The sequence below is a fragment of the Marmota flaviventris genome, chromosome 3 (assembly GCF_047511675.1).
Source record: "Marmota flaviventris isolate mMarFla1 chromosome 3, mMarFla1.hap1, whole genome shotgun sequence".
In the NCBI taxonomy this organism is placed as follows: Eukaryota; Metazoa; Chordata; class Mammalia; order Rodentia; family Sciuridae; genus Marmota; species Marmota flaviventris.
The window spans coordinates 71,339,209-71,357,899 of record NC_092500.1 but is presented as its reverse complement, the minus strand read 5'-3'; the positions used below and the strand labels follow the sequence as shown (position 1 = coordinate 71,357,899).

The 18,691-nt window shown below is 33.1% G+C and overlaps 1 protein-coding gene across 1 annotated transcript in view; it reads right to left on the bottom strand.

Moving 5' to 3' along the window:
* The window catches only part of Nell2 (neural EGFL like 2), a 384,451-nt gene that overhangs the window by 240,675 nt on the left and 125,085 nt on the right, over positions 1 to 18,691 (bottom strand). The window contains exon 9 of the mRNA XM_027934141.3: positions 18,290 to 18,392. Within this exon, the coding sequence (XP_027789942.2) occupies positions 18,290 to 18,392 (103 nt within the window). The remainder of the gene's footprint in view (positions 1 to 18,289; positions 18,393 to 18,691) is intronic.

Genomic DNA, 18,691 nt, shown 5'->3' with positions numbered 1-18,691 from the left:
TCCAAAAACATGGGAGATCTTTCCATCTTCTAAAGTCTTCTTCAATTTCTTTTTTTAGTGTTCTTTAGTTTTCACTGTAGAGGTCTTTCACTTCTTTTGTTAGACTGATTCCCAAGGTGTTTTTTTTTTTTTGAGACTACTGTGAATGGGATAGCTTTCCTGATTTCTCTTTCAATCGATTCATCACTAATGTGTAGGGACACAACTGATTCATGGGTATTAATTTTATATCCTGTTACTTTGCTGAATTTTTTTATGAGTTCAAGAAGCTTTCTGGTGGAGTTTTTGGTCTTCTAAATATAGAATCATGTCATAGGCAAATAGGGATAATTTCTTTCCCTTCATATCCCTTTAATTTCTTTCTTTTGTCTAATTGCTCTGGCTAGGTTTTCAAGGTCTACATTGAATAGGAGTGGTGAAGAGGGCATCCTCATTCCACTTTTTTGAGTGAATGCTTTCAATTTTTCTCCATTTAGACTGATGTTGACCTTGAGTTTAGCATATATAGATTTTATTAATGCTGAGGTCTGTTCCTACTACCCCTAGTTTTCTAATGTTTTGAGCATGAATTTTATCAAATGCTTTTTTCTGCATCTATTGAGATAACCATGTAGTTCTTGTATTTTAAGTCTATTGGTGCTGAGATAAATTGAAATTCACATGAACACTTATTTCTCACTCCATACAAAAACTCAACCAATAGTGGATTAAAGACCTAGGCATTTGACCAGGAAACCCTGCATCTACTAGAAGAAAAGTAGGCCCATGGGGCTGGGGATATATCTCAGTTGGTAGAGTGCTTGCTTCACATGCATAAGGCCCTGGATTCAATCCCCAGCACCATTAAAAAAAAAAAAAAAAAAAAAAAAGGAAGAAGTAGGCCCAACTTGCCATCATGTTGGCTCAGGAACTGACTTCCTCAATAAAACTCCCAAAACACAAGAAGTAAAATCAAGAATCAATAAATGAGATTATATCAAACTAAAAAGCCTCTTCACAGCAAAGGAAATATGAAGAGAGAGCTTACAGAATGGGAGAAAATCTTTGCCACCTGCACCTCAGAGAGAGCATTAATATGAAGAACTCAAAAAAACTTAACACAAAAAATATAAATAGCCCAACCAATAAATGGACAAAGGGACTGAACAGGCACTTCATAATATATAAATATATACAAATGGTCAACAAACATATGAAAAAATGTTCAACATCTCTAGCAATTAGAGAAATACAAATTAAAACTGCACTGAAGCCAGAAGTAGTGGCAAACACCAGTAATCCCAGTAGCTCAGGAGACTGAGGCAAGAGGATTGCAAGTTCAAAGCCAGCTTCATGAACTCTTAGACAGGGCTTAAGCATCTCAGTGAGATCCTGTCTCTAAATAAAATATTAAAAAGGGCGAGAGATATGGAAATATGGCTTAGTGGTTAAGTGCCCCTGGATTCAATCCCTGGTCCCCCGCCAAAAAAAAAAAAAAAAAGATGACGCAAAAGAAAAGAAACTACACTGCAGCTCTCCAGTGAGAATGGCAATTATCAAGAATACAATTAACAATAAAAGTTGGCGAGGATGTGGGGGAAAAGGTACACTCATACATTTGCTGGAGTGACTACAAACTGATGTAACCACTACCTTGTATAAAACACAATAACCTAATCCATTAAATATAAACAAATATAAACTCAAATTAGCTTTCAATATGAAGTTGAGTTAGAATTTCCTCAGAGACCTCACTCCTTATCTGCCATTCACTATCACTGCCATTTCTGCTTTGAGATTGAATCCTAGGAGTTAACCACTCCTGATCCCTGCATTTTTGGTCTAGTGTTCTTTAAAGGTACCATACCACATTTCTATTCTGTTCTATCTGAAACACTGTCCAAAAAGTAGACCTTCATGTCTCTAATCTACCATTTGTTTCTTCAACCGTGGTTGGCTTTAGGCATGGTGATTGACAATTACTTCCAACAGACTCTTGATAGTATATGAGAACACAGTTTACACTAGTTCTGAAATAGTCCCAGAGTAAGAATCAAGACTCTGAGATCAATGAAGCCCACCATACTTCACCTCTTGCCACTCTTGGCCAAATTGAAAGTGTTTCCCAGACACATCATTCCTGCTTTCATCCTCATACCACTCTGACTTTCTTCTCCCCATGAATAATCCTCCCAGGTCATAGAAAATTCTAGAAATGACTGTAAGTCTTTCCGTCCCTGGTTCTGTGTTCCTATCAATGTGACTTTAAAAGTACTTTTGACTTGATTTGGCTAATAGAATATGTTAGATGTATCAATGTCCAAGTTCCTAGCCTATTACTCAAGGGGCTTTGCAAGCCGATTTTCAACTTCCATGTTATTAAGCCATGCAAAGAGGCTCTAGTCTCTTTGCAAAGAGGTTCTAGACACTTCAGCCTCAAAAATGAAACCATCATAAACCAACCAGCTAAAGTGACCCACTAGCTAACTACAAATGCATAAACAAACTCAGTGAAGACTAGATAAATCAAAACCAGATCAATCATGACTACATGCCCAATGTGATTCTGCAATCTATACACTCAGAAAAATGAGAAATTATATCCCATCTGATTCAAATGTATGATATGTCAAGGTCATTCTACTGTCATGTGTAACTAATTAAAACAACAACAACAAAAAAAAACCAGACCAAAACCCAAACCCAAACAAACAAAATCCCCACTGCACTCATTTCAAATATTCAATATGCCAAACCATTTGCAGGCTATTTAATTTGGGAATGTTTTGCTATACATCCAAAGCCAGCTGATGTAGTTTCCAACCTTCCATCTTAACCACTGTCTATGTGCATCTTCTATAATCTCCTTAATGTCTCTTTAACCTCCCTGCTCTAACTGAAAGTTGAATTTTCAGTGAAGATAATGTTCCTTTCTCTGAAACCATCTCACTTAGATTGTTTATTTCCCTCACCACATGTATGGATGAGATAGGAAATACCACTCTTTCATCCTAAGAGAAGAAAACAACTTCCTTTGATATTGATGACAACCTACTCCTCCTCCTCCTCAGAGTCACTAGGGAATTTGGAACCGAAAACAATCTGTTTCCAACCAAAGCCTGGATTTGTCTTGGGAAACACTGCCCATTGGAAAATGTGTTCAATACCAAAATGGAAATTTGCTTGACTTCTTACCTCCTTATATACTATTAATTTCATTTCCTCACCACTTAGGCATTCCATTTCTACTGCTAAAGCCTTGAACTTGTCAACACCCTAAACTACTACACTTCTGAAATATTTCAAATCTGAAATCATGAGAATTTTTTCAGTAATGAAACAAAAATTTCTTGTGGTATCAATGAAAGAAGTAGCTTAAAAACATACCAGAATCATATATACATGTGACCTAGCTTTTAAAGCTATTCAGGGACAGATAATTCTCAAGATATATAAAAATCATCTGGACACATAGTTAGGAAAACAATACAAAGAAAATTTTTCCAGGAAGAATGATGGCAGTTTGAGTCTTCTGAACAACTCATACTAGTAAGACATAATGATTAAAGTATTGTAAAATCAGTATGAGAGAAATACGTTAAGATGCAAATCTAGAAACAGACTCAAACACATATAAGTATGTAAATAAAGGTCATGTTAATTGGTAAACAAAGGGACAGTTTCACAAATGGTATAGGAATTATTGGTTAATTTATTTGACAAAAATGTTAACTACATTTAATATCTCATGTATACACACAGAAATAAAATCCCACATTATTCAAATTTAAAATGAAAAAGGGGGGCATGATAAAAAGTTCAAAGGTAAATATTTTCTTTTAAAAATATGATACCACTAAATATAAAATTACTAGGAAAAGACAGAAAGATTCAATTATATCATTTTTAAAAAACCTTATTGAACTAAAGAGATGACCCAACAACATAAACCTATGTTTTTATAATGTATTAGGTGAATTTGTTTTTAAAAAGAACTCTTACAAATCAATAAGTAAAAATACAAATAACTGAATTTTAAAGTAGATAATGTACATGAAAAATTAATTCAAAAAACCAAATACAAATTGCCAACAAATATAAAAAAATTCAACTGTCCAGAATTTTATGTCCATTAAGAACTTTGTCCCAGATTCATGTATTTAACTCTTTGCACTACATTTACACTTAATAGCTAAAATTTCTCATAAACATATCTAAATAGAACTCTTGTTCTCAGCCATGGTCCCAAATCCAGCTCATTTAGCAACATTCGTATCTCATGGGGTAGCAACTCTGTCCTTGATTCAAAAACCTTAGAATCATCTTCAACTTTTCTTTTGCTTGTGCCCATACCCAACACTTAGAAAATCCTACTGGCTCAGCCTCCAAAATATATCCAGTCTCTGACCACTTTGCACCTCTTCCACCTAATGAAGCCACAATTAGTTTTTCCTGGATACCTGCAAAAAAAAGTCTTACTTAAAATATGTAATGTGCATCCAAAACTCTTAGGATAAAAAATAAACTCTTGATTTTGACTACTTTCTTCTTCCCCAGCTGCTTCTCATTGTATGACTGCACACCAGGTACCCCAGCCTCCTTTCACAATATGCCACCTCCCTACACAGAAATGTTACAGTTTCAGTTCTCTTGACCTACATTTCTTCTTTTACCTTTCCATTAGTTTAATTCCATTTGTTCATCATATCTCAATTCCAGCATCATTTTCTCTGAAATACTTTCCCTGGTCTCCCTATTGGTCCAATTTCACTTATTACAGGATCTTTATCAACATCCTAATATTGCACTTTTGCACTGCATACTTGATCATTATACAATTGATGTCTTTCTCCCTTGCTTATTAGATCTCTAAGGATAAAGAGAAATTTTACTTCGATTACCACTGTATCCTCAGTATCTAACAGACCCCAATTCATAGGAAGTGCTTAGTAGCTATTTTTCAAATGAATGAAAATTATAGACAAGAGATGCAATGTAAGATATTTGATATCACCTTTATCATCCCATACTATTATTTCTAGAATGATTCCAAGCTCTCCCCCAACTCCTAAATTCATTCCTGGGCATATGGAAACCTCAGCCAAGACAGTTAATCCAATTCTTACATCCCACTTCACATTTTATGGATTGTCTCCCCCAGCGCTAAGTCCCTAAGCTTTTAAGATCTGTGGTCTAAAAGGACATTAATAGATTAAATAAATCAGTGAACAAGTACAATGTCCATCTTGTTCTGTGCTAGCCCACCCCCTCTGTTCTTCCCAACCAACAAATAAAAGTGACCTTACTGAGAATCAGGGCCTGAGAAACGCAGAAGGTGAACTGCAAGCATAAATATAAATGGGAAATTCTTAATAGTGCTCTGAGATGTCCTAATTGTAATGAGGAAAGTTCAGGGTTTTTTATTGGTTTAAAAACATGATGCATACCCATGAAATAGTGTGAAAAGAATGTGCAGCCCCATTGCATTTTTCCTCTGTTCAAGCATAATAAAGAATTAGCTTCCCAAAGCTAACAATGAGAACTCAGGGGAAAAAAGGCTCATGGTTCACTTTTCTTACAATGATTCTACGGTAAACTATGAAGGCCTGAAACCAGTTTAAAAGACCTGAATACTTTGAATAAAAATCAATAGACTATGAAGGGCCATCTGCCCATACTGTTTTACCATCACAAGGTACCTTTGAGCAGGCTCCCTAACTCCTTCTTGATAACTATGTCTAAAATGACCCCAAGACTATGAGGGGCAGAGTACCATTCTAGGAGCATAAACTAATGGAAGAATTTTTTTGTGAAAAAATAAGGAAACTTTAACTTGTGCAAAACTCATTGTTATCAAGTTTTGTCATACTGGTTTGTTTTTATTAATTTTATTCTTACAAGGCCTACAATAAAAACAGAAAATCAGAGTGTATATGGGGCACTAATAGTTACAAGGCAGATTAGAACAGTTTAATTTAGTAAAGAGACAGTCTATTTTACAGAACCAACAAATTAAAATTATATATTCTATGCAAGAATAGTAAGTCAATAAAGGTCTGGAAAAATCAGACAAATGTGAATTAGTCTGCAAGTATTTAGAAACAGACACATAATAAAAATACAAAGAAAAAAATTAAGTGATTTTGGAACCAAAAAAGAATTCAGGATCACTCATATTCAAAGATTCCAGCAAATAATCAATGTAGAGCTGGACTTTTTGACACTTTTAATTTTTAATTCAATGTGTTTTCCTTGTCCTTTTTGTTACCAAAAACCAACAAAAATACAGCCAGAAGATATTTTCCTTTGAAAGTTACTTTCCTAAACTAGCAGAATTAGTTTCTATTTCTATATAGGAGAAACTACAAATTAATGAAAAGCTATACTTCCTCTAATAGACATTAGTACTCCATTTTAATGATAAATACTGTAGGGTTTATATTTGATTTTTCTATCCTTTTATAAGTTATATAGAAATTAGTATTATAAAGTTGTATTTCTTAAGTACTTGCATATACTTTGTATTAGTCTGTTTTCTGTTGTTAATAATACTAAAGACTGGGTAAATTTTAACAAAAAGAGGTTTGGGTTTACAGTTCTGAAAGTCCAAATTCAAAGGGCTATATCTGATTATGGTTTCTTCTTATTTATTTATTTATTTGTTTATTTATTTTTGTTACTGTGGATTGAACTCAGGGGTGCTCAAGCACTGAACCACACCCCCAACCCTTTTCATTTTTTTAATTTTGAGACAAGGACTCACTAAATTGCTTAGGGCCTCACTAAATTGCTGAGGCTGACCTTGAACTTGTGATCCTCCTACCTCAGGCTCCCAAGCCACTGGGATTACAGGTGTGTGTCACTATGCCCAACTAGTTATGGCCTTCTTGATGGCAGAGTCCAAAGATGGCAGAGGACATCACATGACAAGAGACAGGGAGCACACATGTGTCTTCTAGAATCTCTTCTTATAAAGCTAGTAATATTATGTAATCCTAATCACATCCCAAAGGTCTAACCTTTAAACATCGTAGTCAGATTCAGTTTCTAATTTCTTTATATTTCAAAATAGGAACTAAACTGCTATATGAGTTTCAGAGGGGCAAATCATGTTTAGACCATAGCACCCTCCAAACACATGATCCTTGCTGTTTTCAAAACATCTCAAACTTTCATTTTTCCATTCCAACTGATTTTCTATTTTCACTAATGAAATGTTATACATCATATGAAGCAGTATGCAGGAAACATTTCATGTGTTTAAATTGTGGTGCTACCATTTTACTGGATAGGTTATCTTGGGCAAAGAAAGTCAGCTTCAGTTTCTTCAAACATAAATTGGGAGCCATTATGAGAGGCAAGAGGGATGATTCATGTTATGTTGTCACACTCAGAAAATACTTACAAAATGTCAACTCAAAGCATATATCCTAAGATATATATCCTAAGACATTACTGCATGTTTGAAACTAAAAAGAGAGGGGAGTACAAACTACCTTGAGATTACAGATGGTCAGAAAACACACTCACTAAGCTAAGTTTTAGCTAATCAAAGTACATTACACGTACGAGCAGTATTGACATCAACTGTAAGCTGGTTAGAAATTAAAACTCTCAGGCCCCACCCCAGAAATCTGAATTGAGAATTTTGATTTTAACAAGATCCCTATGTGATTCACATTCCCATTAAAATTTGAGAAGCATTAAGCTAAGTAATGTGTTTCTGCATACAGGCATTATATCTTGTCTGATAAAAAAAATTCAGGTCTCATCAAAATTCCCAATGTATGTGTCATGCATCACTGAGGTCACTTGCCAACAGGTAAAATCATAGATAGTATATCTGTATATTGTCTATTGAGCTGCATGGACTGAAAATTCCCCTTCTGAGTTGCTGAGTTTGTTGCGTGATATTTGTAAAACATTTCTTAATCACTCAAATGAAATAAAATGAAGATCATTATGAAGGCAAACCAAAAATTATTTTATACCTGTAATATAACTAAAGTATAAAACAACCCAAATCTCCAAGGTCTGAGCCTCAAATCCTAAAACCTAATGTGGTCCTATATCTGCCCATACTTCAGAGATGACATAGCGAGGTCCTTAATAGAGATATTGCAACAACTGGGGTAAAGGGATTGCAGACAGAAACTGCTGTCATTTAGAAGTAAAGTCTACATATAAATGTATACAATATGGGTAGAATATATAATGTGAACTTGGAGTGGGATTGCATCTGCCATTCTGATGAATAGATATTTTACCAACTTAACACTTTTAAGAGCTGGATGCAGCTCCATTCTTAACACAACCAACTCCAGTAACAACTTTTCAAAGGAATTTCATGTTCTTTCATGTATATTTTTTATGGTTAAACACTCTGGAGTTTGGGATCAACTTTCACATATAGAGAAATGTGCCCATATTGTACCCCATTGCAACTATCTCTAAACTGAAAAAAGATAATTTTTTTTCTCTTCTTTCCTTATGCTAAACTATCATATCATTATGCTTCTTTCACTTCATTTTATATAATTTTATAAAATCTGCATTCTATAGTAATTTTATAAAATCTGTAATATGCACAGAAAGACAGAAGCAACAAACAGAATTTAAGATATCCAGTTCAGTGCAGCTGGACTATTTGTTGGGGATGGGGGCTGCTTTTACTTTATTCTCCACCTGGCACTGCCATGTCCATTTAATTTTGTTATGTAGTTAGTCTTCCTAAGTTACTACTTTCCACATAATTGCCAAAATCAACTTCTAAAATGCTTTAAATTGCATATAACTTACTTCCCTGTTCTGATTTCAAAATGCCATTTTGTGCGATTGCTTTTGAGAAGAAAATAAGTTCATTTTTAAAACAATTACCTAACAACATTGAAGATAAGAAGCTGCATTTTCTGCCTAAGTGTTTTTCTTCCATCTTAAATTGAGTCTCATATGAATGATGCCTAGATTATCACTCTGGTTTGGTACAAATCTAAAACCCTGACACTTGTTTCAAAACCTTACACTACTAAAAAGAACTAACCCTCTGATCACCTAAAGAATCCCATTTTAGTCCCCTAGAACTGTGTGAGACAGTTTGACTTAATTATTATTACAGACAGATTTGCATAAGGCTTTCTTCTGAACAGTTTTAAGCCATTTAAGCAATGTCATTATATAGGCAAAGAAGTCCTTTTGAGAAAATTTAATGGGGCATGAAAAATAATAAAGTCCCCAAAATACATTTATTCAAGGATTTTAATAATCAAGAGAAATTATAATTCAGAGTGAAGAACTAGAAGCAGAGTGCTTCCTATTAAAATAAAACATGATTAAATAGGCACAGCACAATGCCTCAGAATCACAGGACAGTATGTGATGCTACTTCTTCTGGAAAACTACTTTCTTTTCAAAAAACATGAATTCAACAAATTCTTATGCCATCTACGAAATTTACCAAAGATGCGGAACAGCAATTAATTTGAACAATAATTTCCCTCAAGCACACCAGACAACAATGTTTGTGGTAAAAAAAGAACACTTAGTCTTCCATAGACTATCTTTTATTACAGGATCTCCCACGAATTGGCATTATCTTGTCAAGGTTGCTTGGAAAAAAAGAAAAACTCCCTCTAATTCCCTTTCTAAAAGACCCAGTGAAACAGACAAAAGTATTGTTCTCAGGTTTCCCTCAGCACTGCCACCTAGTGCTCTCTCACTAAAGAGAAAAAAAAATATCTGGGACCATAGTTTTGTGGAATAATTTGGAAAGAGCTGGCAATATTTAAAGTGCCATAGGCTTTGACCCAGCAACTTCACTTTTAGCAATCTACCCTATAGATAAAGCTGTATAAAAGTGCATCAAGATTATGTATGAAGACATTCTGAAGTATTGCTTCTCATGAGGAAAATAAAATAAATTGGAAGCAACCAAATATCCCTTGAGAGACAAGAAATAAAATCAGAAAAACTATAGAGAGGAATGATATAAAGTGATTTTCATTGATACAAAAATATCAATATATATTTTACGTATATATTATTAATAAAGGTGAAAATTCAAGAAAGGCATGATATCATTTACAACATGTAAAAACCCTGCACAGTTATACGAGAGAGGATGCAATAAAATTCCTCAGGAAAGATGAACAAGGACTAGAAGTTTGAGGGAGGGAGAATAAAGAAGACTTTTCCATCTTGTTTAGACCTGTTTGCATGGTTTGTAAAATTTATTATGTGCAAGGATTCTTTTTACTTAAAATGGTGAAAATACTATAGCAGTATTAGTAAGAAAGAACAATAGAGTTAAACAGCTTCTACTATTCAGATCTGACATAAAAAACATGGCAGCTAAGTCACTGTGACATTATTATCACCCTGTGATTCTGCACGAACTTTTCCTGGCATCCCAGCTCTGCTTTAAGCTTACTAATTAACATTAGATTTATATTTTTCTAAAGATCATTAAAATGCATCATGTGGTGTTTCATAGTAATTGATCTGAAGATTATATTGCTCATTATAATTATTCTTGTTTATTAATATATTGCCAGTTCAGTATTTTTCCACTGATCTGGCATTTATCAGTTTGTATAATATATAAAAGGTAGCAGTGTGCCAAACGCTTTTTTGAAGAGTTTATGAAAAAATATAAGCACAAAATTAATGAGAGTATTTGGGAAACCATAGGATTATCTTGATGAAATCTCTCTTTCATAAAACTTAACTAATTGTTTTTAGTAAAATACTCCCTATCATAGATTCATTATCTGAACAAAGTAATACACAAATGAATCAGCTCACTTTTTTCACACATACCTATAGAATTAGAAAAATGTCCTAATTCTATGATTAATTACATAGTTTTTAAATACTAAATCATGCTGCTTTTAGTGAGACAAGACTGAACTCAGACAACACTATACACATAGTTTCCATTACCTTTCAGTTCACTCAACTGTTTCTTTATATATATATATATATATATATTTCTTAACATAATATTCTTTAATAACAACAGGCTTTCAAGGAATATTCTAAAAATGCTGCCTCTAGTATGTTAGAAAATCACACCTTCTTTTTTTATTCCTATTTCTACCTTTTTCATTATTGTGTAATTCCCCACTCACAGTATTGGCATTCTGGTCATATGGTCCTTTGTGTCTTTATAATGCCAATAATTTGTAATTATATTTATGCATGAGAACCTCAACCCATCCTGGATACTTCCTATGTTTCCAGCATTACTGCAGAGACAACTGTTTATTGGTTACTTTGCTCCAAAATAATTTCTTTTAATATAACCTAAATAAATTATATTTCCCCTTTTTTTAAGAATAAAGAGATTCTTGGTGAATTAATACCATTGATTTTTGTTCAAAAATCATGAATACATGTTCAAAAGCCTCCAAATCAGTTTTATATGGTTATAATGCCCTTGTTAAGTATTCACAAATACTTGAAAGACAGTCTTTTAATACCCACCAGATTACTATTCATTTTATATTACAGAAGCATTTATATAAATATACAAATAAAAGAATTAAACCTCCCAAACTATAATCTCTTTTCAAAAGCAAGAAAATTTCTCTTTGCAAAAGTAAAATCATTTATTTTCTGTTATTAAAAACAATTTCTATAAATACAGCCAGGGGCTACATATATTTAGGTCAATGATGGACCAGATATACAATGGTAATCCTTGAGATTATAATGGAGCTGAAAAGTTTCCATTACCTAGTGACATTACAATTATGATAATGTAATAATGTAATGTTACTCATGTGTTTGTGGTGATACTGATGTAAGCAAACCTACAGTGTTGCCCATGGAACAAAACTGCAATACAAATAATCATGTACAAGTGCCTAATACTTGATAATGACTATTTACTGGTTTGTGTATTCACTGTACTATGCTTTTATTACCATTTTAGAGTGTACTCCATATATATATATATATATATATATATATATATATACACACACACACACACACACACACATATATATATATATATATACATACATATATATATGAAAAAGGTTTTCTATAGAACAGTAATGTTGTATTATATCAGCAGCAGCCTCATACATCTGATGGCTATCCCATTTCTCGACTGCATAATTTTATCATATACTTGATTGAATCTTGCATTGCTGTGTTCATTTTGGCTTTAGGAATAGGCTATATCATATTTATATGCTACATGGCCTACATATGAAGTAGTCTACACCATCTAGGTTTGTGTAAGTACACACTCTGACATTCACACAACAACAAAAGCACCACATGATGCATTCCTCAGAACATGTCCCAGTCATTTAGTGATACATGGCTGTACATGAAAAGGTGTTCATCTTAATTGGTCATTGGGGAAATACAAATTTAAAATAAATGTAATATCATGTACCAACATCATCATTTATCGGAAAGGCTAAAATGAAAAATGTCAAGTGTGAGTGAGTATGTGGAACAACTTGGAATATTCATATGTTGTTGGTGACTGTTTGGCAATATGGTTTTGCCACAGAGTAAAACAACTTTAACCTATAACCGAACAATTCCAATGTTAGGTATATATTCATTAGAAATACATGCATATATTAGATCAAAAACCATATAAAAAGATGTTTCCAGAGGTACTATTCATATGGTCAAAATCTAGAAACCACCTAATTGTCCTTTAACAAGAGACTGAAATGTGTAAACTTAACCCAAATAATATATATATACATATACAGTAATAAATATTAATTATCTGCATCAATGACAAAAATAGTGTAATAGGTAGAGATGATCTACATCTATAAATATGAATGAATTTCAAAACATGATTCTGAGTGAAAGAAACCACACAGAAAATAGAACAAAAATTAGTTCTAAATGTTAATCTTTATCTAGATATACCTACATATAAAAGGTTTTGGGAAAGATAAAGGTTTTGGGAAAGTAGTACCATATATCAGAACACAATTTGAGAGGAAAAAAAAATCCTCACATTATGTACTGTTTGAGCCTAGCAAAGTCACTTTACCTGGCTTCACTAATCTTTTATAAAATAAAAATAATGAAATCTTACCTTCCCAAAAGCAAATGGCTCTTTCAAACATATCTGAAATACCTTGAGGTCCTAGATAGCTTTAAGATGTATGATCCAATGAAACCATTTCACTACTTTGTATTTTTAAACAATAAGATATGAATTATTCTTTTAATATAAATAATTATAGCTAACATTGTTTTAATCACTTTAACCTCACACAAACTCTAAGCAGCATATATAATTATTACCTCCACTTTACAGATGAGGAAACTGAGACTATGAGAGATTAAGTTATTTGATCAAAATGCACAGCAAATAAGCTGAAGAGCCAGAATTCAAACTCAGAATATTGGACTTGTAATCCACAGACATTACTACTCAATATGCAAACACATTATAGTAAGTATGTTTTATCTAAACCAAGATGACTCTTTAATTAAAACAAGCTGCTGTCTAATCAGCACAAAGCATATTAAAATATAGTCTATATTATGTATTGAAACTCTAATTTTGTTCAATCAAAAGAAAAATAATTTTAATTCATTCATATAAATCAAGCCTCTGAGGAAACACCATGTACTACTGCTACTAAGCAAGCACCAACGAGTTTTCATGATCACATTCATATTTTCATACTTCATATTTCTCAAGTAACGGAAGGGTAAATTTGCCTTCTTATTATTTTTAAACACAGTCTCTTCAGTAAAAGACATTCTAGCATCAGTCAGAATTATTTCATATACTCTCTTTTCATGAACCACCTTTTCTGTGAAGCAGAGTTCCATGTAAAAGCCTGAATCAACAATCCACTGGAAGAAAATAAATGAAAGCACTGATACTTTATGTTTTCCAATTTCTGTGACTTTTAGTAACTTTCTATATCCTAGAACTTAGTCAATTATTTCTGACATTCTTTATTTTTTAAACTGAGTCAAATTTTACATATTGTAGTGATCTTGACCTCCTTCTAGTTCAGAGTTAATGTCACCCAAAATATTGATTCATTATGTTTTCTAGGGCTATCTTGAATTTGTGTTACTGAATCTCATTATTTACTAGTTAAAAGCCTGAGACTAAGACAAAGGATAGGAAGATGGTGGCTGAAAGGGGAGAAGATAAATGATAAAGGATAACTCTGCTTACTTCACAATTCTGCCTTGCCTCAACTAGAACTCAAGAACACCTGAAGTGAGCTTAGCTTCCAAATGATATAAGTGAATCACTTAGATTAATTTTAATGGATAATTTTAAAAACGGAAGCAGACTGACAAAGCATGGCACTATCTGGTGGAATTTCTCTGGGACCACTAACTGTGTATTCTGGACAAGTCATGAAATATTCTTGTTAGGAAGATGGAAGCAACATTCTTTGGTGCTCATTTGAGTTGTACAAATCAAAAGAGGGACAAGGAATGTGCCCTCTAACCTGAAAAAGTGATAATGACTTCATTATATTTGTGCTTTACCATTACCTTAATGGTTTGGCATTTGCATTCTTGACTTTGAATGTTAACCTATTTAACTCCACAGCAATAGCTCAATGGTAGAGCCAGGAAAAGTTAAGAATTCCTCCCACAATTTTCCTCATGTATATTCAAATAAAGAAAAGCTTGCTTCTCCCTCTTCATTCTAGAACAATCACTTTATTGCTATTCATCACTGTTTATATTCAGATAAAGGGTTGGAGCTAAGTTACTGAGTGGAAAAAAATGGGGGCTACCAAACAGGACTGCTTAGAATAGTGCAAACAACTCTGATGAAACAAGCCTGAAAGCAAATTGAAGAACACCAAATAGTGACTGGCAATTACATGGTTTTATTCATTTCAATATTGGCAAAGTAACTTTGAGCAGTTAGGTTATGTGTTTTATTTTCTGAGAGCTTTGAAAACAATAAATGATTTATCTTCTTAAACAAATTTCACTGAAGAATATATTTTATTGATTTTTATGTCACTTAAAAGGCAATTGGAATGGGAGAAAATCTTTACCACAAGCACCTCAGGTAAAGCATTAATCTCCACGATATATAAATAACTCAAAAAAAAACCCTAAAACCAAAAAACAAATAACCAAATCAATAAATGTGCTGAGGTACTGAACAGACACTTCACAAAAGAAGAAATACAATCAATCAACAAATATATGAAAAAATGTTCAACATCTCTAGAAATGAGAGAAATGCAAATCAAAATTATTCTAAGATTTCATCTTACATCTTATTATATTCTTGATAATTGCCAGTCAGAATGGCAATTATCAAGAATATAAGAAAGAATAAATGTTGGCAAAGATGTGGGGACATTGCTGGTGGGAATGCAAACTGGTACAACCACTATGGAAAGGAGTATGGAGATTCCTCAAAAAACTTGGAATGGAACCACCATTTGACCTATCTATCCTGCTCCTCAGTTTATACCCAAAGGACTTAAAATGTTTATAGCAGCTTAACTCATAAAAGCTAAACTATGGAACCAACCTAATTGTCCTTCAATAGATAAATGGATAAATACAATGTGGTATACATACACAATATTACTCAGCCTTAAAGAAGAATGAAATTATGGCATTTGCTGGTAAATGCATGGAGCTGGAAAATATCATGCTAAGTGAAATAAGCCAATCCCAAAGAACCAAAGGATGAATATTTTCTCTAACATGCAGATGCTAATTCATAACAAGGCAGGGTGGGTTGTGGTAGAGAAGAATAGAGGTACTTTGGATTAGGCAGAGAGAGTGAAGGGAGGGGAGGGAATATAGGGGGAAGAAGGATAGTAGAATGAATCAAACATTATTACACTTTGTGCATATATCATTTATAACCAGAAAAATGAGAAGTTATATCCATTTATGTATGATGTGTCAAAGTGCATTCTACTATCATGTATAACTAATTATAACAAATTTTTAAAAAGGCAATTGATCAAAAAAGTCTAAAAGATAGGGTAAGTACAGAGGTCTAAAAGGAGAGCTTTTGTGTTTAAAAGAGTAAGCACCTTGGACATTAATGTATACTCCAATAAAATTAAGTTCTCATAAGTTATAAAGTACTACTACTATTGACATTAACATAGGAAAATGAGACTTTCTCCTCATGTTACAGAAAAGATAACACATACATGCATACATAAAAAATTACTGGTATGTGTAACTATTTTGTTTTTCCTACTGTAAGAATATATATAGAAATCTGCACTTTCTAAAAAAGTCAGTGATAGTTGTTAAGTATCTGTCTTATGTGAAACTTTTCAGAAGCACATTTTCTAAAATATTCTTAGTGACTTGTTTTAAAATTGTACCTCCTTCCTAAATAATCTCTAACAATATCCATAAGAACTAAACACTTATTTCCCTTAGAGGAGGAAAAAGATCTATGCCTGTTTATGGCATTGTCTTGCTAGCTCTAGCAAAATGCTTAATTCATTAAAATTAGAAGTACAAATCATTTAAATAACAAACAAACATAGTCATAAGCCCTCTATATCCCATGGCATTTATCTGACATATCATCAGATATTACCAGAAAGACAAAGTCACATCATCCTTGTGACTTTTCACCCACATAAAATGAGTCAACTTAATTGATTTGGCTTTTTCCCACCAAGAATGCTGTGGTCTGTGCACTGATTAATTTCAGATTTCGCTATTTTAGATCTGAGGAAAATAGTCAATTCTCCATCAATACCAAAGTCTGCCAGAAAAATTATGTATTAATGAATCTCACAATATTTTACCATTTCATTGTGTTTGCATGTTTGTTGGGAAGATTTCAAGAATTAATATGATTTAATAGGCAGCTTACTCTTGGTTATAGAGACAAATGGTAGAATCAAAACTCAAAGTCACCATTTCTGACTAATGCATCCATTACAATGGCCCATTATTTCAATCAGCCTATATCCAATAAAATTGACATCACTTAATGCAAATCTGTCATGTTCACTGGTAATAACATAGAATTATGGGAGGAAAGGATGAAAGTTGAATAGAAAGTATGATTCCAGCTATTGCTGTATTATAATTAGGAAGATCTATATTTAATCTGCTTTCTTCATAGCTCCAAATACCTACTAAGAAAATTACAGAACATCACCATAGCTTCTAGTTATTAAGAGATGTCCAAGGAAAACTCAAATTAATTCTCACTAAGGAGCTAATGACATGGGTTAAAATAATTAATTGTATTCAATCCTTCATAGGTTCTCCAAATCTACTTGACTAGGTTCCTACACTTTCATGAAATAGACTGGCTTTAATGTAAAGCCTAATAAAATTAAAAATAAATGAGCTCCTGAGGGAATGAAATCAATGAACTACAAAGCAACTTCCTGATTTTTCTCTGATAATGTCAATCTCAACAACAGCAGTACAGGCTTACTGTGTAGGCAAGAGCAATGTATGACAAAGGAGTAAGGTGCACATAAAACCACCTTAAAAGCCACTAGTAATTCCCTCTCCCTCTTCCTCCACCACATTTCTATTTTTGCCCCCTTCCTTCCCTTCCTCCCTCTATCTTGAATGCATACATTTGAATACACTTGAACTTACACAGCTTTATATACTCTGCAAACTTTATAATAACTCAGTGTTAGTATGTTTCTCCTTTACAAAAAAATAGTAAAATAAGAACTCCTTTTAAAAGGGATTAAGGAGAAGGCATTTAAATTATAAGCAACATAGATGAACTGATTTCTTTTACTAATGAATGATCTAGCACCCATTTGAGGATAGCTACAGGAGCGAGCTCATACAATATGAGCTAAAAGGTAGAAAAGCTTCCTTAGTGTGTGACATTTTTTTTCTGAATTGAGGCCATGCCCATCACCACTGGAAGATTCTAAAATAATGTGGACTTCTGTTATTTAGGCTAATGCAGCAGTATATCCATTTGCTGTTGAAGGTCACTTATATCATGAATTTCCTTTGTTATTGCAGCCAAGTGTGGACTATTCTTGATCTATTTTGGAGGTACTTATATTAAGCAATGCAATAGGTGAAATGCCTTCCAGTAAGATTCTTACACATCTTTCCTACCACCATCACTATACAGAATAGATTGTTCCAAGAAAGACTTTATCCTTCTTAAAAAAAAAAAGAACAACATTTCAAAATGGAAAAGCACAAATCAAGCAAAATAGAGAAATTCTAACTATTCCATTATTTCAAAAAGCTACTTATCTTGCCCATATTAAATCAGTAGGTTAAACATTTATTAATATAAAGTTTTATTTTTTCCAAAGAAAGTATTCATCATAAAATTTATGCTCACATTTGCATTCCTTACAGCATTTGCCATCCACATACGTAGGAGCTGATTTAAGTGGACAGTCAGGAACTGGACAGATCAAAGTTTCACACTGGATGGTTCCATTCTGAAAAGCAAACAATATTTAAAGAATTTCTAAGTAGGAATTAAATAGTCTTCAAGGTTTTTTTGATCCATTTTTAAAATGTCAAACTCTTCATATAAATACCCTATTTCCTTTAGCTATTATACAGTAACATCCAAAACACAGTGACCCACAGCAATAAAAGTTGAATCATAACATATTTGGTGATTGGTCCCAATCTTTTGTCAAGCAACTGATCCTAAATGAACTAGAGTCCTAATCTTCTGTAGAGAAGTGAATATGGACACAGGTGAATGGAAGGGCACCACACAACAAGGGGA